The sequence below is a fragment of the Callospermophilus lateralis genome, chromosome 7, assembly GCF_048772815.1.
Source record: "Callospermophilus lateralis isolate mCalLat2 chromosome 7, mCalLat2.hap1, whole genome shotgun sequence".
NCBI lineage: Eukaryota > Metazoa > Chordata > Mammalia > Rodentia > Sciuridae > Callospermophilus > Callospermophilus lateralis.
In genome coordinates this window covers 61684971-61711036 of record NC_135311.1, presented here as the reverse complement: position 1 = coordinate 61711036, position 26066 = coordinate 61684971, and the positions used below count along the sequence as shown (strand labels likewise).

The 26066-nt window shown below is 34.8% G+C and overlaps 1 protein-coding gene across 1 annotated transcript in view; it reads left to right on the top strand.

Moving 5' to 3' along the window:
- Positions 1-20560, top strand: part of Abcd3 (ATP binding cassette subfamily D member 3) — an 85781-nt gene extending 65221 nt beyond the window's left edge. Inside the window, exons 14-23 of the mRNA XM_076863459.1 lie at positions 1913-2004; positions 2091-2163; positions 3488-3551; positions 7577-7654; positions 7755-7820; positions 7909-7998; positions 8467-8586; positions 14587-14691; positions 17594-17650; positions 19095-20560. Of these exons, the coding sequence (XP_076719574.1) occupies positions 1913-2004; positions 2091-2163; positions 3488-3551; positions 7577-7654; positions 7755-7820; positions 7909-7998; positions 8467-8586; positions 14587-14691; positions 17594-17650; positions 19095-19172 (823 nt within the window). The 3' untranslated portion in view covers positions 19173-20560. The remainder of the gene's footprint in view (positions 1-1912; positions 2005-2090; positions 2164-3487; positions 3552-7576; positions 7655-7754; positions 7821-7908; positions 7999-8466; positions 8587-14586; positions 14692-17593; positions 17651-19094) is intronic.
- Positions 20561-26066: the final 5506 nt, after the last annotated feature.

The following is a 26066-nucleotide window of genomic DNA, read 5'->3' as shown; positions in this document are numbered from 1 at the left end:
TTAAAACTACTCTAAGATACAATCTCACTCCAGTAAGAATGGCGGGCATTCTGAAGTCAAACAACAAGTGCTGGCGAGGATGCGGGGAGAAAGGTACACTCATACATTGCTGGTGGGACTGCAAATTGGTGCAGCCAATTTGGAAAGCAGTATGGAGATTCGAGATTCCTTGGAAAGCTGGGAATGGAACCACCATTTGACACAGCTATTCCCCTTCTCAGACTATATCCAAAAGACCTAAAAAGAAAATACTACAGGGACACAGCCACATCAATGTTTATAACAGCACAATTCACAATAACTAGACTGTGGAACCAACCTAGATGTCCTTCAATAGATGAATGGATAAAAAAAAAATATGGCATTTATACACAATGGAATATTACACAGCACTAAAAAAACAAGGTCATGGCATTTACAGGGAATTGGATGGCATTAGAGCAGATTACGCTAAGTAAAGTTAGCCAAACCCTAAAAAACAAATGCCGAATGTCTTCTCTGAATAAGGGGGGGTGACTCAAAATGGGGTAGGGAGGAAGACCATGAGAAGAAGATTACCACTAAATAGGGAAGAGAGGTGGGAGGGAATGGAAGGGGAATTGCACGGAAGAAGGAAGGACACCCTCATCGTTATAAAAAAAATACATGTATAATGATGTGAGGGGGGAAAAAAAAAGAAATGTGTCACATTAGATTGGGTACAGAGAGGTGATGGGAGGGAAGGGGAGGAGAGGGGGGATAGGAATGGCAGCAGAATACAATAGACACTAGTATTGCCGTACATATATACGTGACTGTATGACCAATGTGATTCTGCAACCTGTACACTTGGTAAAATGAGAAATTATACCCCATTTGACTCAAATGTAAAAAAAAACCATAATGAAAAAAGCCCTATAAATTTCAGATTACCTGAGGAAATTTGATCCCTTAAGATCTTTCTTGGGCCTGTGATTCATCTTCACATTTCTCTTTATTCCTTCCTTTTTCTCCCTGTGATAGTTAATATCTTCATGGTCAATTAGAACTTGCAAACCACTATGAGGTGTCTCTTTCTCTTGAGAATGTTGACATTTTTTCTACTTGTAAATAACTTTGCTTATGCTTTTATATATTTCATGCTATGTGGAGTGGTATGGCTCTGTTCCTTGAGGATTTCTTTTAAAAAATTTATTAAGGTGTGATTGACGTATTAAAAAAACTATGTATTTAATTCATACAACTTAATGAAGGAAAACATCACTCCATCAATACCATAAAAACATCCATCACCCCCCAAAATTTCCTTTAGGACCTTTCTGCTTGTTATTCTTTAAAAATTCCCTTTTACTTCTCTGATAACCACAATGTTACTAGTTTTGGTTTCTGTCTATTGCTCCAGTAATTTCCATCCAATATTAAGAACTCCCCTTTATCTTTTTCCCTTTCCAGAGTAAGAAAAAGAGACTGTTCCCAATTCTTCCCTGTGTTCAGGGAGGCAGCATGCATTTGGCACACATGTAGTATATTCTTCGCTCAGATGGAAAGGTTGATTTTATACATTTCTTAATAGGTCACTCCAGTAGGGATCACAGTGTCTCTCCTTCCTGGGTCTGAGGAGTGCACTAGCAATTGTCCTTTTATAGGGTCCATAAAAATATTCCTTAAAATTCTAACATTAAACAACTGTCTTGTTTTGCTTGTTAATCACATATTGTGTGGTTGAGTTGGGGAGTTTCTGAAACCTCTTCCCTTATCTCCATGTTCCTGCTTTTACTGAAGAAAGCACTAATTCTTCATGGTGAGACTTCTTTTGAGTTATTTCATTTAAACTGAATTATAATTTTAGAAATTCCAGTTAGGTTTGTATAAAATAAAAGATGTAATAATAGTCTGGAATTTTGATTATGGTTTCCTGTTTTTAAAATTTTAGTTTTACTGCCCGGATTACAGAATTAATGCAAGTACTGAAGGATTTAAATCATGGCAAATATGAACGCACAATGGTCTTGCAGCAGGAAAAGGGTAAATATGAATGTCAGAGTTTGAGGTCATAATTTTAAGTTTTTACTGACACAATATGATGCTTTAATACTTATTTTCCATTTCAGGTACTGAAGGAGTACAAGTTAGTACCTTGATACCTGGTGCTGGAGAAATCATCAATGCAGATAACATTATAAAGTATGTATAGAAAAAGATTCTTTAGCACCATAAGCTTTATAGTAGCCTTGTTAAGCTTTTGTAATAACCTTTCTCTTTTAGCTTAAAGTTGCTTAGTATTTAATTTAAAATTAATCTTTTTTTTTAAGAAATTGCTTTGAGATATCACTGACATAGAAAATATATATTTCAGATATGCAAGTAGATTGTTTTGACATTATGTATACATTGTGAAATTATCACCACATTTCAGCTAATTAATATGTCTGACGTCTCTACATAGTTACCATTTGTATGTATGTGTGAGAATTTAAGATCTATCTTAACAAATTTTAAGTATACAATGCATTGTTTTTAACTATTGTCCCATGCTATACATTAAATCTCCTGAGCTTGCTCTTGTATTATGACCAAAACTTTATACCCTTGACCAACATCATTCCCATTTTTTCCTCCTTTAGCCTGTAAAAACCACCATTCTATTCTCTCTTTCAATGAATTTGGTTATTTTAGATTTTACATAAGTAAGATTTTATAGTAGTTTTCTTTTTGTCTTATTTTGCACAGTATAATGTTCCATTCATCTCAAAAATGGCAGGATTTCCTTCCTTTTTGAAAGATTGAATAATAGTCTATTTGTATGTATGTATGTATGTATTCGCACACTATATATATTCTTCATCCTTTCACTAATTGAAGGAAATTTAGTGATTTCTGTAACTCAGCTTGGAGAATACATACTGCAGTGACTATGGGAGTTCAGATATCTCTTTGATTGTCTGATTTTTGATTATCTGGTTGTCTGGCCTTGGTTTTGGTTTTTTGGTTTTCTGGTTTTATTTTCTTTGTAAATCTGCCTGGAAGTGAAATTGCTGCATCATCAATGATGAAATTGCTGCATCATTTTTAATTTTTTGTTTTCTAAAGTGGCTTTCTCAGTTTACTTTTTTTTTTTTTTTAAGATACTGGGAATCCAGAGCCTTGTGTGTGATAGCAAAGCACTGTACCACTCCGATATACTCCCAGCCCTAGTGTACATTCTTACCAACAGTGTACAAGGGTTCCCCATTCTTCACATCTTGCCAGCCATTACCTCTTGTCTTTTGGATAATAGTCATTCTAATAGGTGATATTCATTGTGGTTTTGATTTGCATTTTCCTTTGTAGTTAGAGGTATTGGGCACCTTTTCATATGCCTGTTGACCATCTGAATTTCTTCTTTTATGAAGTCTCTATTTGTGTTCTTTCCTAATTTTTAAAATCGGGTTATTTGTGTTTTGGGTATTAAATTGTACAAGTTCCTTATATATTTAAAAATCATTGTCTTTATTAACTTCTTCTACAGGTTTGATCATGTTCCTTTAGCAACACCAAATGGAGATATCTTAATCCGAGATCTTAATTTTGAAGTAAGTTTTAAAATGCTTACATAAAAGCCTAAAAAGTGAACTGAAAAATTATTGTCTGAATATTTAAATTAATTTTAAGGCTTGATTTAATATCTAAGTTCACAGAAATGATTTCAAAACTAAATCCTCATTCACTGGACTAGACAAAGGGGAATGAAGGGAAGGAAAGAGGGAGAGGAATAGGAAAGACAGTAGAATTAATTGGACATAACTTTCCTATCCTTGAATGTATCCTATGAATACATGACCAGGGTAACTCCACATCATGTACAAACACAAGTATAGGATCCTAATTAGGATCTGTTATATTCCACGTATGTACAGTATGTCAGAATATACTCTACTGTATCTCTAAAAAGAACAAATTGGAAAAAATAAAAAACAACACACCTAAGTCTTTAAATGACTTAGAAATCTAATTTTGACCAGGCTTTAAAATTTCAAGTACTACTACTGTATCAAATATTTCTTTTTTTTTTGTAAATAAAGTACATACCAAGAAAGCCATAGAAGATATAGTTAATTGAAATTCTGTAGCTGTGCTGTTCAATACAGTAGCTACTAGTTACATGTGGCTACTTAATTTAAAATCAAACTAATTAAAATTAAACAAAATTTAAAATTAAGTTCCTTAGTCATACTGGTCACATTTTAAGTGACCAGTATCCACACCTGGCTGTGGTTTTGGACAGAGCAGATATGAACATTTCCATCATTGCAGAAAGTGTAGAATGATAATTTAAATGGGAATATAATTTTAATTTAAAAAAGAATTAAATTAAAAAATTATGGTTAGTTATTGTTTTGACTATGCAGGAGGATTTATACCTATAAAAATAAAACATAGCCTTTTTTATTACTGATAAACCAGCAGGAGAGCAGCCCAATTGCACTACAAATAGCTACTCCCTCAAAAAAGTAGAATTCCGGGCCAAGTGAGTAGTGATGCTGGTTCAGTGTATGCTCTTAATGAAACAGGATATGATAGTCCACATTAAAAATAAAAAGCAATGAATATTTTTGTGTAATTTCTAAGACTTGAGGACCTAAGGATTACTGTTTAAGTTATGTGACTGTGGGACTGTATGAATGGTTTTTTAAAGATTAGTAACAAATTACTATCTTGCAGACTCTCTCCTCTGTCTAATAGAACTTTCTGTGATAATGGAATGTTCTTTATCTGCTCTGTACAGCACTGTAGTCAGGTACATTCAAAATGTGACTAGTATAGCCGAGGAACTCACTCAGTTTTAAACTTTATTTAATTTTATTAGTTTGATTTAAGTTAAATAGCCACATATGACCAGTGGCTGCTGTATTGAACAGCACAGCTCTATAATTTTTCTCTACATGCTTATGTGTATGGCCTTCTGTAATCTGTGTTTTATATGGGAGTTTCTTCAGCTGCCTTCATTGTCTAATACTTTACAAAATAAAGAGTAATTATTGTATTTGTTTTTAAATTATGAGACCTTCAGTTTTTCTGCTCTGAGTAATTAAGTACATCTCCTATCTTCTTAAGGAACTGTAAAAGTGAACAATGTTAGTTATGCAAAGTACTTTGAACTTGCTCAACAATGAGAATTATATCACTATCACATTTTAAATCTAGGAAATACTAGAGGAAGTACAGAAAATCTAAATATGGTTAGTAAATGTCAAATGGCTCCAAGGGTCACAGAAGTGCTTCCTTAGTTAGCCCTCAGTACTCCAGTCCCTTTAGTGCATCCTGTGCCAAGTAGGTAGCCACCTTCCAGACTTGCTTTCAGAGCAAAAACACAGCTCAGAACCCTGTCTTCATCAGTTTTCCAGAAGCCTATTTATTGCCACTTCCTGAGGGTAAAAAGGGACATGGGACTTTTCCATTTAAGAATGCCTCTTGGTCCTTTCTGCTGCTTTCCTTTATTTCTGTCTGAATCCAGAAGTAAAGTAAGTTAACATTATAGGTACACATATGACTTAAACAAAGTTAGAAGGGATTTGGTCTGCTTTTTGTTTTTAAATTTGATTATTCTGGCTATCTCATATAACAAAATTCTGCAATGCTTGTCTTTTTTGTATCTGGCTTATTTTACTTAGCACAGTGTTTTCAAGATTCATTCATGTTGTAGCATGTATTAAAATTTATTTTTTAAAGTTTGAGTACTAGTCCATTTTATGTGTGTTAGTTTTATGTTACTGTAACACCACCTGAGATAACTAACTTAGAAGAAAAAATTTATTTCGGCTCACAGTTTGGAGCTTCCAGCCCATGTTTGGTTAGTACTGTTGCTTTGGACCTGTGGCAAAGCAGCACATCATGGTAGAAACCTGTGGCAGAGCAGAAGTACTCATTTCATGGCTGAGAAATGAAAGAGAAGAAGAGAAAGGGACTGTGGTCCCATTGTTTCTTTTGAGGGCATGCTTCTGATGACCTAAAGACCTACCATTAGACCTTACTTTTTAAAGTTTCTACTATCTCCCAGTAGTGCCACCCAAAGGGCCAAGTTTCCCCTTTAGGGGACGCTCAAAATCCACATGATAGTAGTAATGTATATTCCACATTTTGTTGATTCATGCATCTGCTTTAGTTGCTTCCACCTGTTGGCTAATATAAATAATGCTGATGACCCTCCATTTCATTATAGCAAAAGCTGAAGTCCTTTCAATGACTTACAGTGCCTTGTAGGATTCTCCTGCCCCGTCCTGTCCCCATCTCTTTCCTACTACTCTTCACTTCTGCTCTTTCTTCTCCAGCCAAATCAACCTCTTTTCTGTTTCTTTGAAAAGGACAGCTACCTTCCTTTTTCAGTGCCTTTGCACCAGGTTTTTGTGAGTGAAGATGGGTTGGAAGAGTTTTTCTCCAAATAAATTCTAATTCACTTCTTTCAAAGTTCTACCCATTTCAATTAGGTCTACTCTTGACCTTAAAAATGCAACTTCCCCCACCCTCTCCAGAGTTTCCTTATCCTGACTTGTTTTTCCTCCACCACCCTTGAGATTTTCTAACACAACTTAATTTACTTATTTATTATGCATATTCTCTATTGTATTTCTCTTCCCACTAGAATATTAACAGATAAGAGCAGGGGTTTTGTTGTCTCTTTTATTCACTAATGCAGCCCTGTAAGAGAGATTAACACAGAACATTCAGTAAATATTTATTGAATTAAATAATAGGAATCTAAGGCTCAGGAATTTAAAAAATTTGTCAAAGCCAGGCTACACAATTGGTTCTCTGATCAAACTTCTTTCCTGCTGTGCTATGTGGATGTTAATGTTGTAAACTAGAATTATAACCTGGGTTTTCTCATTTCTCATAGAGGTGATTAGATACTTAAAAGGCCATAAGCTTAGAGTGTAATCACACTTTACATTTTTACGTTTCACTTTATGTTATTACAGAAAAATTTGGTGCCATTTGTAAGTATTTATAATGCACATAAAGTTTGATCCAACACTTCTAATTTCTAAGAATTTGTAGACTTTCACTAGTGTATAAATTTGCTTGCTGACACAGAGGTTCATTGCAGTTTTATCTAAGAAAGCAAAACAAAATGCAGGTGCCGTAACTATTTAACCAAAGGAGGTGTGTTTAAATACGTTATAGTGTATTCTTACAATGGATTGTACTGCAGGCATTAAAAGAATGGACAGAGGGATCTAAATATACAAATATAATGTATATTTGTAATACATTGTTAAGTAATAAAAGCAAGTCATAGGAACAGTTTGTATATACAATTTGGTTTTTTTATAAGATGGATATGCACATTGTTTTCAAGAATTCTCAGATATTTTTAAAGTTTTAGCTTTGTTTCTAATTCAAATTGAGTGATAACGATCAGTGATTTTAAATGAAAAAAATTGTAAAGTAAGCAAAAGTAAAATATTCCTTAATATAACTCTCTACTACTCTATCTAATGTCACATTTACAGACAAAAAAGAAGGTTTATCATTAGTAAGGAGCTATTTGTCTCTAAGAAAATGATTATTGCATATATATTTACTTGATTTAATTAATCATAGATTAATTTTCTTTCAGGTTCGATCTGGGGCCAATGTTCTAATTTGTGGTCCAAATGGCTGTGGAAAGAGTTCACTCTTTCGTGTTCTTGGTGAAGTATGTACAAATTGGCCTCCAAATTTTCAGCCTTATTTTGCAATACTGTCTACTATGTTGTGAATTTCATGACTGACATCTTTCCTCTCTCCTTTTATAGTTGTGGCCTCTTTTTGGAGGACGTCTAACTAAGCCAGAGAGAGGAAAGTTATTTTATGTTCCTCAGGTATGATCTTGAGTTGTTTTGTAATGTTTAAGATCTTTTTATTTATGTTTTAAAAACTTACCTTCTAATGTTGCTATACTACTGTCAGAGACCTTATATGACTCTTGGAACACTTCGAGACCAAGTGATATATCCAGATGGAAGAGAAGATCAGAAAAAGAAGGGGATATCTGATCTTGTAAGGACTATTCATAATCTAGACCCATTGAAAATGCTCCCTTTCATATTCTTTTTTGAGTCAGTTAAGTATTCAGATTCCGGGTAGTTTGTCCCACCCTTTGAAGCCTTCCTGAGCCCTTAATTATGACTTTCTAAGTTGAGGTGAGGTGATAACCAGTTTGCTTAAGTGTGATCTCACATGTACAGCTGTCTTTACATTATCACTTATTTTTCTCATTGCCCTCATCCTTTGATTATGCACAATAGTATTAATCTCTCTAAGCAGCTAAACATGTTTTGTCAAGGTTGATGTACATAGGCATTGAAAAGTTCAGAACTACTTTTATGCCACTTTTTTTTTTTCCTGAAGAGTTCCTCTTTAAATGGCATTGGCAATCGAATTATAGAGATACTAATTTAAATAAAGCAATATAAAGAATATTGGTTTATCATAAGCTTGACTTTGTCTTTAATCATTTGCCGAAAGGTACTGAAGGAGTACCTGGACAATGTACAGTTGGGTCATATCCTTGAACGGGAAGGAGGCTGGGACAGCATTCAGGATTGGATGGATGTTCTTAGTGGAGGAGAAAAACAGAGAATGGCAGTAAGTATACTCTGCAGACTTATACAAAGTGCAATTGCTTGCTTGACGTTGTTCTTAGAGTTCAGCATTTTGGTTAATTAAGACAGTTTTATTGTCTTCTTTAGCATTTATTACAATAAAGATTAGTTTAAATGGTAAATTTGGAAATTTTTAACTTGCATGTAAATTTGGAATTCTGAAAAATTGATTAATAATATTCTGAAAGAAAAAGCTGCAGATCCAGTGGTATACTATAATGCATTTTTCTCAAAGTTGGGGGAAACTAGTGCATTGGCCTGGATATATGATAAATCTGATTAAGTTATAAGATCTCTTTCTGTATCTTTTCCCCACAGATGCCTGTTTTGTCTTATTTATGCTATTCTCCCTGAAATAGCTGAAAGTACTAGAAGTCATCAGCTCAATTTCATTATCATTTTATTCTCTGCTCTTGCTTTTCCCTTCACTATTATATGTATCTTTACTTACTGCTTAAAGTTGTTTTGAAGTTTTAAATTTTCCTAATATAAGGAAACATGTAGAAGGGACTATTTTAATTTTTACAACAAAACTTATCCCAAAACAAAAATATGGCCTAAACATATGTGTTAACAATGATACTTTGGATACCCTGTTAAGAGGGATAACTTCTAAAGGGTCATCTTCTACCTATGCATTCCATAGTTTGAGGTGAGTGAGGATTTTCTTTCCTCAGTGTTAGCCTTATAGAAATTAGGGAAAACTATGGTTAAGGAAAAAAAGCAAAAGAAATGGTTTATGGTAGAATTTCTTACCTGTTATCTTTAGGTTATAGTCTACCTTTAGTTACTTAATTTTCCTAATGTTGTTATTTGCCTGGCTAGTACATGAGATTAGTCAAGAGTGAAGAATGAATCCTAAACACAAGAGAAAAGAGATATATGCTGTATTCAAAATGGAAATTGGGCTGGAGGAGAGAGAATTTGAAATAATTGGGCATTTCTAGAAGCCAGTTTAGAAGATGACTATAGAAACAACTGCAAATTGAGAACAAATTTAAATTTGTATATTATAACTTCAAAAAAAATGAAAAGAGGAAGTTCATGGACACAGTGGAAACTCAGAAAAAATGACAAATGTGCCTAACTGAGAAATCCTGTGTGTGTGGTATAAAGGTACAGTTGGGGTAGTATTTTGTGAAGGTGAGAAATTCAAGGGTGTGAGAGAGGGATGAGAGGATATCTGGGGAAAGCAAGGGATAGAAAGTGCAGGGAGAACCCTTAAAACCAGGCATTTATTACAATAAATAGTTGTTTGGGAACAACTATTACAGATACAAGCTCATCCAGTGGTACAGTGTGACTAGAGTGTGGTCAAGCCCCAAGCAGGGTGTGATCTGTATAGGCCAGTGTTTGGAGAGTTGAAGGTGAAGTTTAAAAGAGGATTTATTGTTTTTGTTTCAGAGGGGCAGAAAGAGAAGGCTAACACAACAAGTATTAACATTGGTGAAGTGAGGTAAAGAGTATATGTGTGTTGATTTTACTGTTCTTGAGTTGTCTTGGTAGGACTGAAAATTGTCAAAGTAAAAAGTTTTGGGGAGGACTGGGATTGTGGCTCATCGGTAGAGCACTCGCCTAGTGCAGGCGGGACCCGCGTTCGATCTTCAGCACCACATAAAATAAAGATGTTGTGTCCACCTAAAGCAAAAAAAAAAAAGTTAGGGGGAAAGAAGTCATCATGTTTAAGAACCACCTACAACCATCTCTAAGAGTGAAGGTTGGTGTAAAACAAATGAACCAAAGGAAACTTGGGTAGGAAGGTCAGGATTTGAATTTGGGACAAAGAGGGAATGGAGTGATGTTTAACACAGGGAGGTCCAGTGAGCATAGTGTACATGTAGGGGAAAAGATGACTAATTCATTATTTTAGCAGTGAAGCAAGCCTCTGTTGATCAGAGATTAAGATATCCGAACTTATATCAGCTGAAACAATCCTGGCTAATGATGGCTGGGCCCAAATGGGTGCAGTGAAAAGGAGAAAATCTGTTCTGTGCAAGACACTGCTAAGTCCTGCCCTTATAATCTATCAGGCTTTCCATATTATCAACTGACTAGGCAGCCTTCAATTATAGCTAAGAAGAAAGTTCACTGGGATAATGAAGAGGGAAGATTGGTTTCAAATGGCAGTTCCTATCTCCCAGCATCCCTTTAAGGTGAGGTACAGTCCCGAGTAAAGTCTTGGAGAACTTAAGCAGCTTTCTAATGTCTCACTGTTAAAGGCAGAACTGAGATTCAAGTGAGATGGGTCTAACACCAGAGCTCTTGCTCTTAATCCCAGTATGTTATGTATCTCTTGCTGTGCAGGTAGGCTGCCTTACCAGTTCTCTTCTCATTGTTCCTAGAAATCTCAAAAGTGACATTACCTTTTCATTGCACCCATTTGGGCCACCCATCATTAGCCAGGATTGTTTTAGCTGATATCATTAGTTCGGATGTCTTACATCTCTGATCAAAAATTATCTTTTCTATTCCTCTATTCTTGCTCTCCCTAGTTAGTAATTTTTCAATCTTTAATTATGAAGAAGTTCTTATGGTAGGAAAGTGGGAATATTGATAAAAGTATGAAAGGAATCAAACCCTCATATCAGAGATATCAAAATTTTTAGTGTTTTAAAAATTCATTTTAATAATTATTTTTATTTTGCCTTAAATTGATGACTGTCCCCCTTCTTCAGACTCACTGAGCTCTCAAGAATATTTTTCTTTTCTATGTTATTTGGTCCTCTTCTGACTCTGCCTTCTTCACTGTTTAATACAAGGACATAGTCCTGAACCTGATGCATAGGCGATGCTCCAGAGACATTCTTAAAGAGATGAACTGGTGATTTTGCCCCTTAACTTTCTTTCCTACTCTTTTTTCTTCTAAACACCAAACCAAGAGAAGTTGTTTGCCTGAGTGTTTCTCTACCAGGCTTCTGAGCATGGCTGAAGAAATTGAGATGATGATGTGTGGATTGGTGCCACCACATTTTTATGGTTTCCAGTTCATAGGCGTTCACAGCGTGGCTTGGCAATCATTTTACTTATTTTTACTCATCTCTCATTTTTTGTGATGATCATTTAGGAACTTCCTATCCTGAGTTTTCTACCCCATTGTTTACTCTACCACTCTACCACTACTTAAAGGAAAAAGAGAGGCTATTATTTCAGTTAAACAATAGCTAATTTTTGGTTGCTTAATAGGTGATAGACACTGTGCCAAGTACATTACACAAGTTATCTTATTTAATCCTTACAACAGTTCTGTGAGACAAAACTGTGAATGCCTCAATTTACAGAGGAATTGAACTTAAGTTAATGTAGCTTGCCAAACAGACATAGCTAGTGAATGTTAAAATGGGTAGAGGGGGTGGGCTTATTAAACTCAAGCAGCAATATGACTTGATAGCTTTCTTGTGTTGTGGAATCAAGTAGCTGACAGCATAATGGAAGAGAAAGGGGCACACATACAGTGAGAAAATTTCCATGTGAGCATGGGTAGTGAAGGAGGGGGCAGAGAAGAGGATATTTGTGGGATGCCTTCCGATAACCATGTCTTCTGATTGACTTTGCACTGATCTGCTCTGCCCTGTTTCTGCTGTCCATGGCAGATATGCCATCCATCTTGGGAAAGGATAAATGTCTTCATCTGATTTCATGGGCCTTCTGTTCTGACTTGAGTTCAGTTTTGTACCCTTCCAGCCTCCATTTAAATTTAATCTCTTTCTTTCAGAAAGACATTTTTAGGTCTCTCTCTCTTTTAATCTAAAAATCAATATTTGTCTTGACTAAGGTTCCTTGTGGTCAGTACATTTCATTTTCTGCAGAGCTGTACTTCTTGATAATGTGTACTTGATGCTTCCTTGTCCTCACCTCATACAAATACAAACCCCAAGAAAGCTGTTTATTTGCTTTAGTCATTCATTTTTCAGATATTTGAATGTTGTCCCTATGTAAATGTTGGGTATGTATTAGTGGTTAAATCATAGACTCTACTATAGTGAATCTTAGTCTTAGAGAGGAGTAAAATGATTGCCAATCTTAGGTGAGTAGACAAAGACAAACTTCCAATTCACCACATACAAAGGGACCCACTTGGATTGAAATGCAGGGATTAGAGTTGGTTTGTCTGAGAAGGTAACATTAGGCAGAAATTTGAAAGTTGTAAGGAGCAGGCATTTGAGACATAGGGGGAAAATGACATGTGCTAAACCTATAAGGCCTCAGAGACCTTATTCCTAGCAGTTGGGAAGAGACAATATGGCTAGAATGTTGAGGTTAGATCATGGGCAGGAGTAAGATTGTGTAGGGCCTTTGGAGGCCTCATGAGGAGTTTGAATTTTACTCAGAGTTAAATGGGAAGTTTTTGAAGGCTTTTAAGCCAGAGTGAAGTTCTGATTTACATTTCTGACAGATTCTCTCTAATTTTAAAGAGAATGGATTAGAGAGGGGAAAAGAAGTAGGAGATTCTTTGTGGTCATCCAGGCAGGAGAGATGCACGTGTTCCACACCAAGGACAGATTCTGGAGATGAGCAACAGTGAACCTTAAACTCTGCAGAACTCACTGGACTAGACTATACGTGTTCAAGACATAGTGGGAGGAAGAGGAGAAGGAAAGGATCAAGACTTCTGCTCTCTAGCTTGAGTGACTTTTTGTTAGTGCCGTTTTCTGAAATGTTAAAGATGAGGGGAGGAGTGAATTTTAGAGGGATAAATCTAGAAAATGCATTCGAGTTTTAAACTTCAAAAGATTAGAGTCCTTTGAGATATCTAAGTGAAAGGTCAAATTGGAATTTATATATTAATCTGGAAATTAGAAAAGTATGGGGAAGGTATACATTGGGAGATTCAGAATGTGAATACTACTTGAAATTGTAAGATTGGATGAGATCACTCAGAAAGTTTATAGCATAGGAAAAAGAGAAGGGAAATCATGAATTAGCCTGAGGAGCACCCACATTTAAAGGTCAAGTAGAAGAGAAAGTTCTGGAAAGAAAACTTGAGAAAACAGCCTCGGAGGCAGGAGGATGCCCATTGGTTTCACTGTCACTTTCTAAAGAAGGGAGTAGTCATCTGGGCACAGTGTTGCTGAGAAGAGAAATTGGGTAGGGATAGAAAGGTGTTTATTGGTTTTGCAACATGGAAATCATTGTTGGGGTCAGATGACAAATTGAAATATCTGTGGACAAAGGATCATCATAAATAGTTTTCATGAAATAAATGTGAGAAAGTGTTCAGTATTCCTGATAATCTAAGAAATATAGGGTATTACAGTCCTGATGTTAATTTTCATTTATAAAATTATCAAAGGCTTTAAAAAATGAACATACCCAGTATTGACAACAGAGACATAAAATGGGCACACTAAAAACTGTTGGTGCCTATGCAGTGGCATATGCTTGTAATCCCAGTGGTTTGGGAGGCTGAGGCAGGAGGATCACAAGTTCAAAGCCAGCCTTACCAATTTAGTGAGGCCCTAAGCAACTTAGACCCTGTCTCAAAATAAAGGGCTGAGGATGGGGATGTGGCCCAGTTGTTAAGTGCCCCTGAGTTCAGTTCCCTGGTACCAAAAAAAAAAAAAAAAAAAGGTGGAAATAGCAATTGGTATCATTATTTAAACAACCAAATGTTTAAAAAAGAGATTTTTTTTTTTTTTTCTCTTAAGTCAACTACTGTCTAACTTCTAAGATTTGGTTAAGGTATACTGCCCTCTAATCTTGTTTGCTTAATGAACTTTACTAGTTTTAAACTTCATCTCATCAATTTTTGTTTCACTCTTAGCAATAAATATTCCCCATGTACTATATTTCCTCCTTTAAGATGGCATTAAAAACAATTAGCTTTATTTGTATTGTTTCTATTTCTGGGAAGTAGAATTTTTGAGTTAGAATAATTTTCTTACTTTATAGGAACCCAAAATGCATATTTAATTAAAACAAATTTACCTTATCAGTTTTAGGTTTGCATGTGTTTACACAAAGTATTTCCTTTTTTGTGCTTCAGATGGCAAGATTATTTTATCATAAACCCCAGTTTGCCATTTTGGATGAATGCACAAGTGCAGTCAGTGTGGATGTGGAAGGCTACATTTACAGTCATTGTCGGAAGGTGAGTGTCACAGGTTCTTGGAGGGTCTATGTCCCCTTCCCATTTGCTATGTCCAGCCAAATATGTATCCAAAGAGAAGAATCCAAGTTAGTAAGTAACAGAATTGCTGTCAAAAGATGATGTCTTGCTTAAAGAATTTTAAACAAATGTTTGAATCTGTTTCCCCTTTACCTCATTACTTACAAACTGATCATTTCTTAGATTGTTCAGTTAACTTCACCTGAACATGATTTAGTTTTTATCAGGAAAGATCAACAGTAATCTTTTGGCAGTTTTTAATGTATCCATTTTATTCTTTGTCCTGGGAAATATTTTTCCAAACTTCTAGTGAACAGAGTCTTGTTTACACTGCCATTCGTGAATGATTACTCAGTAGTTTCGGTTGTTGTTTTCCTTGAGGATTTGTTACCACCATCTGTTAGATTTTTGAGAACAAGAATAACATTTCCTGTTTTATAGTTTCTTTGTAAATTAATGAGGTACAAGAGTATTTTAACATCTTATTCATGTTCTTTAAGAGTTTATAGTAGGGGCTGGGATTGTGGCTCAGCGGCGGAATGCTTGCCTAGCACGGGCGGGACCCGGGTTCGATCCTCAGCACCACATAAAAAAATAAAATAAAAGGCATTGTGTTGTGTCCATCTAAACCTAAAAAATAAATATTAAAAAAAGAGCGTTTATAGTAAATAAAAAAGGTTATGTTGCGCATATATATATATATATATATATATATACGCACAGACATACAAATACTTGATACATGTGTATATGTGTATGTTTGTGTCTGTGTATAAATATATAAAATAAATATATATAATGAATTCCTACTAATCAAACTGTGGTCACAGATCAGCAACATCAACATTGTTTAGGTGTTTGTTAGAAATGAAGAATCTCATTTTGTTACTACATAGTAACAAAATCCCTAGGTGATTCAAATGCACATGAAAGTTTGAGAAGCATTAGTGTAATGATGAAAAAATGAATTTGCTACATTCCTCTTTTTAGGAAGATTTTAACTACTGATTTTATTTCTTCAATGCTTTATTTTTTATTCTTGAATCAGTTTTAGTAACGTAATTTTTATGCAGTTCTTCACATTGCTTTTCAGTTTTTTAGGTATTAGAGGTGTTTGTGGTATTCTCTTATATATAAAACCATATAGTCTGTATTTGTTCATATGATGTGGAGACTTTTCCATGTGGTTTCCTGTTATGTTCTAGTTATAGACTGTCTCTACATAAAATTGTATGAATTCTATAAAATACAAATTCTATTTAAAAGAAAAAAATTTATACGCAGCTTCAATGATTGTTTACATTTATAACATTTAAACATGAATAGACAGAAAATGAGGTGTGATCTCCTTAAGCTTAGAGCTCTTTTACAGCTACATTACCAATACAAATTCACCAATTGAATATAGACAAAACTTAAGCACAATTTAGAATTTGTGCCATTTTGCTGAGAGTAAGCCACTGGTATGGAACTTAATTATGGAAAGATAAAATCTGAAGTTTTCAGATCTTTTAGGTTCAATTTTGCTATTATATTTTGACTTAAGTTATTCTCATGTAAAGAATACCTACATTTAGTAGAAATCTAATTCAGTTATTGTAGAAACATGAACAAATATAATATCTGAAACGAATTTTAAAAATTAGATTAGTATACATTTGAAATACACATTTTTTAGTACTGTTAATATACTTATTTTATGCAATTCATAACCATAATTCACAAGATACCCAGATTTATGGCATATTATAAGTTTTAAGTAAAACCACTTTGTGCCAGCAGAAGTGTAAGTACAAATTTGGGCACTGAACTCTCATGGTAGAAATGATCTAGAATAAACTTAGACTAATTTTTAAAAATTATCAAAATGAAAGTAAAAGTTAGAAATCATGGGACATATGCTTGAAACCCATATACATGTATCTGTCAGCCTTGAAAGGTCTCTTGAGAAACAGTGACATAGAGCAGAGTTTCTCATCCTCAGACCTGTTGGCATGTTGGCTGGATAATTCTCAGGGCTCTTCTGTGTATTGCCATGTGTAGCAGCATCTCTGACTTCTACCCTTTAGATGGCAGTAGTGTTCTCAGTTGTGACAACTAAATATGTCTCCAACATTGTCAAATGTCACTGGAGGGACAAAAATCACTCCTTGGTTGAAAACCACTGATTCAGAGCTACAGTTGTATCTATTAGTGTTTTCTTGAAAATTTGAAGTGCAAAACTATAAATCCTTATTTTCAATCTGAAATTCAGAAAGCTCTTAAAACTAGAACATTTCTCATTAGTTTTGTAATAAGCTCATTGGGTAATAAAATCTGGTCTAACAAAAAATACTTAAACTCTCGTTTCACTTAATGTCAGTGTTCATATATATTGCTACAGAAACATTCATGTGTAATTATAGAATTCTGCCTCAGAACCTTCCTGAGGAGGGGTGTTAAATAATAGATTTCCAAAATCTGAATTCCAAGACACATTGTAAAATAAGAGTTTTGATAGAAGATTATTACCCTGCATTTGAGAAGCAAGTTGACTACAGACATTGCTGTGGTGATTTGATTTTTCTTGATTTTTGACCTTTTGTTATTTTTATTATTGTCAGATTATCTTTTCACATATTTTCAAGATAAACAGAAAATGTGCTAGGAGTTATGTTTTCAGCCCAAAACAATGTAATGCACTTAATGCAAGTTTAGTTTTTATTGTGTGATTGATGATCATTGCTTTCTATTACAAAAAACATTTAGCATCCTTGTAAATTTTTCTTATTGACATTGATTTTTTCTATAGCCATGGAAGGTAGTTATCTTAAAAGCTTAAATATGTGTACTAGTTTAGTTTTTGACTTGTTAATATAGACTTTAGTCATTTTCGTTTCACTAGGTTGGCATTACGCTCTTCACTGTGTCACACAGAAAATCTCTTTGGAAACACCATGAGGTTTGTATTTCTTTCATTGTATGGTGGGACAGTGAAAGCTTACTTTATTTAAATATGTGAGTTGGAATGAATATGGTTTTAGATTTTATGGTATATATTCTCTAATAAATATGCACCTTAAGGAAAAAAGGTGGTTTTATTTCAGTTTTATAAAAACAGTAGGACTTTCTTCGACATTATTGTAGTTGTCAGTTTTGAAAGCTACAAGGTGAATAAACAGTCTTAGTTATATGTGACAGACACTGGTTCTCTTATATTAAAACCAGTAATATTTGCAAAATACTGTCACAAATGTAGTTAAGTTTTTCTTATCATCCAGTATTGACATGGGGACAAATTAAATGGCAAATTAAATATTTCTTGCTTTCTTTCCTAAATAATGAACAAACTTTGAGCAAAAGAAGATTGGAGAAAAATTGGAACAATGGTAAAGGTATCCTGTCCTAGGGATATTGCCTGATTAAGTGCCATTTGTTGTCAGGTTCAGGGCTGAGTGTCATGAGGGATGCAAATTACTGTTTTTACTTTTAAGAACCATATGGCTTAGGGCTGGCACATGCCCAGTGGTAGATTGCTTGCCTGGCATGCACAAGGCTCTGGAGTCAATCTCAGCACCACAAAAAGAAAAGGTTGAGATGATAATATAAAGTGACCTATATGAAATAATAAAATGCAGTGCACTTCTACATAGTTGTATGGATTCTAGTTTTTGTTATCTTAAGAAATATTATAATTTGTCCATTTTCCATAATTGAATGAGAAATTGAGTAACTAGAAATCAAAGTTTAAAATATATCAAAGCCTTTGTGTTTTCTTCAAAATTATAGCCATAGGACATGGACACATCTTGTGTTTTACCTTTCCTCCTCTTTTGAAGGTATAAGCAAATAACAAAACAACTATCAGGCCAGTGATCATGTGAAGAGGGAAACACAAAGAGTTGGAATATAAAGGCCAGAATAACTAAAACATAGCAATGCAAAAAATGGAAAACGAAAAACTTTTTATAAATAAGAAGTATGTAAATAAAAAATTACTAAGTAAAAACAAAGCTTTATAATTGCTGTCCTGTCTTCAGGGTAGGTTATTTAGACACATTATATAGCCCTTTTTAAGTAAAAACAATAAGCGAAAACATTAGAGATTCTTGCAAATTAAAAAAAAAAAAACCAAAGCAAGCAAAAAAACCCATAAAGTTATTCTGAGCTGACCTAGGAAATCAGGTGAAAAAAAGAAGACAGCCCTACTGAGCAGTCAGGGAGTGGCACAGGTCAGTCTACTGGTAGCTCCAGATCCTTTGTGCTTGAAGTATGGAAACATTCTAATTTGCGGGATGCATGTGGATTTGGTTACCTAAAAAGAATGTGAAAGCCTATATTTTATTCTTATAAAGGAAAGCACTATGTATTTTCTTAGTTACTGATTTTTCTCTTCTTTCCCATAGTACTACCTACATATGGATGGCAGAGGCAATTATGAATTCAAACAGATCACAGAAGATACAGTTGAGTTTGGCTCTTAGAGAAATCCGGAGTAACTGTACCTGCTTCAATGAAATCAAATTATTACAGAATACTCTTAGAAATACAAAGTGCATTGTAAAATAAAGTTGAGCTTGTTTTTTTTTTTTTTAAAAAAAAAAAAAAAAAACAACGAATTAACTAGGTAGAGTGTAATTGAGGACATATTAAAACATTTAATATTATATAGGATATTGCTAATTGTGTATATGTTGGTTTAATTATTAATATGTACTAAGAATGTCCTTATTCTTGTGGTTAAAAACCTGCCTAAATTATTGGGCTTAAATCAGTGTAATCTGATTCATCCTGGGATGTAAACCATTTGAAGTCAGCTAATCTGACTTTTATGGCTCTGTCTTTTCCTTCAATGAAGAGCCCTGTTTAAAACTGGGGTCATCTCTTGTCTAGTTCAAATGAAGTAGTCTTGAGTTTCATTTTCTTGTGCCCCATGATAATGGGAACCAAATGAATCACAGTATATTCTTAAAATGTATGACATCTCTTTGCTTAATGGCATTTATCACACAGTGGCAGATTTCTTTTGCTGCCAATTATACTCATTCCTTATATATGCCTTGGGGTACATTTGACCCCAAGAGAGCCATTTGGACTTTCTTAAGCTAAATAATAAATGTGCCCTTCTCAATCTGCAGGATTGAGTTGTTTTGAGGGTTCTTTGTGGTGATGTAATGAAAGTGTATGTATGGTTACTACATGTCACACCTAGTCTTCCCAATGTTTGGGATATTAAAATGCAAAGTTCTTACATGTCAAGCTCAAGGTCTTACAAGCAGTTTAGATCTTGAAGAAAATTGGACAGATTTGTGTGTTAGGAGTCTACTCTTTAGAAGCGTGGTGGTCATATGGTCTTAGACTCCAGGTGAGCCATAGGAATGCACCACGTGAAGCAATGCACTGAGTATGCAGGGCCATCACAGTCTCTGACCGTGATTTTATTTTGAAGAATATGTTAAAAATTATCTCGCACATGGGTGAATTATGTTTCCTAGGTACTGGTTTATCTCTGAATCTTGAATAACTTTTTCACATTTGGGTTATTATATTAAAACTATCCTAAATGAATTTCAGTTCACCAAACCAACAGTAATGACTACATGTATTATTTGCACAAGGAGAACTGAATCTGAGTATAATTAATAAGCTAGACATGAATCAGTTTTATCAATGTGGGTTTGGAAAGGGCATTTTATAATCTTGTTTCTGCAACTGGTTTTATTTTTTGCAAAATTAACTAAAATCACTGGCTACTGAAGTAAACTTGATGTACTGATTACATAATACATAACATTCAGTTTTTACCACTTCTCTTTAGCAAACTTGTATACTTATTTTCTGTTCAGATTAAAAAAAAAAATCAGATACCCTATTCAACCTTTGCTTGTTTTTTTTTTTTTTTTTTTAATTCTGGTATCTAAATACTGGTGGTTCATGCATAGTTCATATAGTCTTGACTTGAAAAAAACAAAAATAAATTAACATTCAGAAAGTACCTTCAAGCACATGTCTCTTTTTACAGTTTTGTTGAATTTGGTTTGTATGTGCATTCATTTCTTTTTTAGAAAATCCTAATAAAATCTTCAGTGTACTTCACAAATGCTATTAAATACCTAGGAGACGTTGGCGCCCTAGGAAAGATTTTAAGACCCAGAAAGTGCAGATTTTCAGATTTCTGGGCTGCCTTAAACCTGCTAATGGAAGTGTCCTCCTGGATGTCTCCTGATTCCTTCTGTGATGGATTCTTGCCATCAAAAGGGAGATGGGTCTTCTTTTTTCAGTTTAACAAATATAGTGCCTCATCATTCAAGGTATAGAGGAAGAGCCTTCTAGAGAATCAGTGTACATTAACATGATGAGGTTCTCTGAAGGTCTAAGATGAAGAAATCCATTTTTCCAAAACATGATTGCACAGTGTAACATCTTTCTCTACATAATTCCTAGGACCATCTTCTACATACTACATTGAGAAATACCAATTTAATCTAAAGAATAAAAGAACTTTAGTCCATGAGAAGTATTCTGCAAACCAAGTATGTCACTTTGTATGCTAACATCCTACCTTTTTTTTTTTTTTTTTTGGTACTGGGGATTGAACCCAATGGCACTTAACCATGAGCCACATCCTCAGCCCTTTTTATTTAGAGACAGGGTCTCACTGAGTTGCTCAGGGCTTCACTAAATTGCTGAGGCTAGCTTTGGACTCCTGATCCTCCTGCCTCAGCCTCCTGAGTGGCTGGGATTACAGCCATGCACCACCATGTCTGGCCCTCTACTTTTTATATAGTGAGAAAATATGTACGTAAATAACCATGGTGGTTTGCTATACATTGATAAAATAAAATATGTCCAAGGTTTGTCTCTTTCCCTCTCTTCTAGAGATTAACATTTGCCTTACACAACTGTGACAATCTTATAGCAACTGTCATTTCCACGTGTAATTTTTTAACTTTGAAATTTGGTATTTAAAACCATAGTTTATGCCTAAAAGCAGAGTGTATTTTCTTCTGTCAGATACACTTTAGCATTGTTGATTTTAGGAAGCCGTTTACTTTTAAAAAACCTACATTAGTAATTTTTCCTTTGTGAAGGATTGAAATGTTCTTTTTCTATACATATCATGAGCTTGTCACTTTCATTTTTTATTTTTTAGCTTGTCACTTTTAAAAGAAATGTAGTACTAAAAACCTGAGAAGCAGTTACTTACATCCACTAAGAGCAACTATTTTTAATTCTTAATTGGAGGTAATTCTTAATTTTTTGAACAGTATGCCCGTAGCTATTGATTGATTTATTAATTTTAAACATTTCCTACCACCCATGTTTCTTCTACATTCTCCCTTTTGAATTAAATCATTTTAAAAGTTTGTAAACATTTTATTGCAGTACATATGCCAAAAAGTTCATAAATTTGAGTTCAGTGAATTTTTAAGAAAATGTACTTTTTGAGAAGGTAAGGTGTAAATAACCACCCTTCCAACTCCCTTTATGTCTTTCCAATTCTTAGCCTTCAACATCTATCACATAAACTAGTTTTGCCTGGTTTTGTATTTGATGTATATTAGATAGCCTTTCCCTTGTTGTTGTGTTCTTTCAGTGTTGGGAGACTGAGCCATTGTGACAGTAGTTCCTTTGTTTATTGCTGTATAGTATTTAAACACATGAATAGGCCCTTACTTTTCATTCAGCCATTACCATTTTTGGTTTGGAGCTATTAAGAACAGTCTTTGTAAATATTTTAAATGTCTGGGCACATGTATCATTTTTGGAATGGAATATGTTCATCTTTGTTGTATACTCCTCAAGTTGTTCTTTTATACTCCATGAGAAGTGTAGAAGAACTCCAGTTTTCCCAGCCCTTGCTAATTCCTTGATATTGTCAGTGTTTTGTTTAGACTTATGTGTCTTTAGTCACCAAGTTAATCATTGTGGATTCATTTTGTATTTTCCCAGTGACTATTGAAATTGAACTCATTTCATGTTTATTAGTTGTCTAGATATCATCTTCTTTGAAGTGCCTGTTTAGTCTTTGGGCCCTCTTTCTAGAATGTCCTATTGATTCAGAGGTTCTATATATATTCTGAGTATGAGTCCTTTATTAGTATTTAAATGTTATATCAAAGTAGACTGATTGTAAGACAATGAGCATTTATAGAAATAAAGATTTTTTAATGACAAAAGGATCAAACAGTAATTAGTAACAATTCTCAATTTGTATGTACTTAATAATGTAGGCTCAAAACACATAAAACTGATAGGATTAAGGAAAAATACATAAATCCACTGTTTTTGAGGAAGAGTAATGCCTTGTGGTAGCTGACAGAATAACTGAACCAAAATTAAGTCCCTATACATAAATAAACATAACCTACCTGACTGAACAGACATACATACCCAGCAAATGCAGAATTCATCCGACCCTGAACATGATAGGTCCTTTCATTTATTTAAGACTTCTGGAATATTTTGTAGTTTTGTGTCTTTAATTTGCTTTATTTCTAAACATTTGAGGTTTGTTGATTTCAGTATCAGTGGGATCTGTTTAATATCTCATTTTCTAATTGTTGCTGTAATATAAAAATGCAGTTAATTTTTTTATATTGGTCTTTGGAACAGATTGTTCCCTCCTCTTTCTTCCCCTCTTCCCCCCTTGGTCCTGGGGATTGAACCCAAGGGTACTTTACCACTGAGCACATCCCCAGCCCATTATATTTTTATTTTGAGACAGGGTCTTACTGAGTTTCTTAGTGCCTTGATAAATTACTGAGGGTGACCTAGAACTTGTGATCCTCCTGTCTTGGCCACCTGAGCCACTGGGATTAAATGTGCCACTATGCCCAGCTCACATACTCTTCTTTACCGTGTGGTTGATATTCTCCATGGTGAAGATCTTTATTACCTCCCCTTGAACCTGCAAACTTTGGTAACTTCTTTTGGTAAGTTCAGGTACGCGAGAGGCAGACAGAAGATGAGATCATGAGGAGTTGGACATTCACCTAGAGGTGCGAGTCCCCTCTACCTTGGCTGCTGTCCAAGCACAGGGTTGTTGCATGAGAGAGGAAATCCCTCCTAAGAGATACCTTCCAGAGCTGGTGACTCTGTCTGTTGGAGATGTCAGAATTTGAGTTTGGCACCAGCAAGCTTTGGGATGATGGTGCTAGCCCAATGGGAAGTATATATAGGACATCTCTGACCCACTTATAGACTATTTTTGCAGCCAATAGAATGCAGAAGTTCTCATTAATTAGTTACATAATTTAACAATCAATTTACTTTCTGAAGAATATGTAGTATTGTTCTGTAGCACCAAGAAGAGAACAACATTCCTTTCCTACTTTTTCCCTCCAAGTCTGATTTTCATTTTCTTAAACCTTGCTTTTTCTGCAGTAATTATTAACAGTAATTCTCCATCGTCTCTAGTTGTACCATCCATTGCCTCACTATTGTGTTGCCCTCTGGAGATGTTCTTCCAGCCCTCTGTCCTGGAGTTTAGGCTGGTGGTGCTGCATACTGAAGTGTCAGCCCCACTCTGAGCTTGCTCCCTGGATCTCTAGGTTCCTCAGTTGACCATGTCTTGCAGCAACTTCCTGGAAAAGAGGGCAGGGGAAGGAAAAATCTTGTACATTTGAAAATATCCATAGTCTGTTGTATATGTGGAAAGTGCAGCTGGGATAAATCTAATCTGAAGATGATTTCTCAAATATTTTTATTGTCCTCTTATATTTTTATTCTTCATGTCCAATCTACTATTGAGAAGTTTCAGTATATTGATTCTTCTTTGCACATGATGATTATGATTACCACTATTACTATTTCTCATCTTTCCTTTGACCCTTCCTACCTTAGTGTCTCTTCCCCGCCTTCCAAGAATGCTCGCTGCCCCATCTGGCAAGTCTTGGTGCCTGAGGCTCTGAGGAGCTCCTTGGCGGCAAGTTAATTTTCCTCCTTTTTATTCCTGTGCACACGTAAGGTGTGGAGTAACATCTCCCATTTTGTCCCTAAGGAATTAAACCTTTTGTATTTGCTTAGTATCCTTTTTGTGGAGTGTTGGGAAGAAAAGGAGAAACGTATTTCATTTATTGCCAGAAAAGTTCACAAAGACTCTGAAGTCCCTGTGTTCTTTTTGTATAAAAGTTTGGTTATTCGCATTAAACAGTTTGATATATTTAAGAAAACTAAAATAAATAAAGGGCCTCAATTCCGGGGTGTTCTTTAGACTGTCACTTTCACAGTTATTATTTAGAGCTGACTCAGGATGTTTAATTTCTTAGAACTTCCTGTTGGTGCATTTGCAACTCCTTTTGGAAGTTCTTGAATGGAAGAGTGAGCTCAGTGATCTGATTATTATGGTTCAATTTTAAAAACTGACAGTCATCCTAAATTAAAAAAATAAGTTATAGCCAGTACTTTAAAAATATTTTTTGAAACATTAATTGGCCCCATTCTTTTTTTTTAATCCAAACTCATTTTGCTAAATGACTGACTTTGGAATGCCTGAGGCAACAAAATGTCCAAACTTCATCCAACACACTCTTCTGTACTGTCTATGCCCAAGGTGCTGCTTGATGGCACAAGCACCTTCCCTTCTTGGAACACTTCACTCTCTTTCCCTACTTTTCCTGGTGAACTGTGTCCTTCAGCTGAGATTTTAGAAAACTCTTTCAAGTCCAAGTTAGATGCAAATTACTTCAAACACTCTGCTTTCTCTATCATAACATTTATCTGCTATTATAATGACTTATATGACATTTTGCTCTAAAATATGTAAACTCCATAAGAGCTGAGGGTATAGCTGTTATATTTTAATAAAATCCATAATGTCTGGCACATAGTAGATATTAATACTAGAATAAGTGAATCAATGAGTGAATTCAAATACGTAAGCATGATTCTTGGCAAGGAAATCACAATCCAGAAATGGGACTCCAACAGGTGAATGACTACTGTATGAGGTTAAGAATTGTACTAGATAGGACAAAGGGGCAAAGGGGAGGAAGGGGAAGGGAGGGGGAATAGGGGTAAGAAAGACAGGGGAATAGGGGTAGGAAAGGCGGTGGAATGGGATGGTCGTCATTACCCTAAGTAAATGTATAGACATGAAGGATTTGACTCTACTTTGTGTACAACCAGAGATATGAAAAATTGTGCTTTATATGAGTAATATGAATTGTAATGCATTCTGTTATATATAACAAATTAAAATTTTTAAAAAAGATTAAAGAGTTGTAAGAGTGTAGCAAGCAATTAGTGAGGGTGCAATGGGAATCCACCAGTGGAGAGCTTTCTTGAGACCTAAGACGCAAACAGTTTTAAAGGCGGGACCCAATGATCACTGGAATCAAGCAGGAAAATTTGTGATCTATAGAAAGGTGTTTATT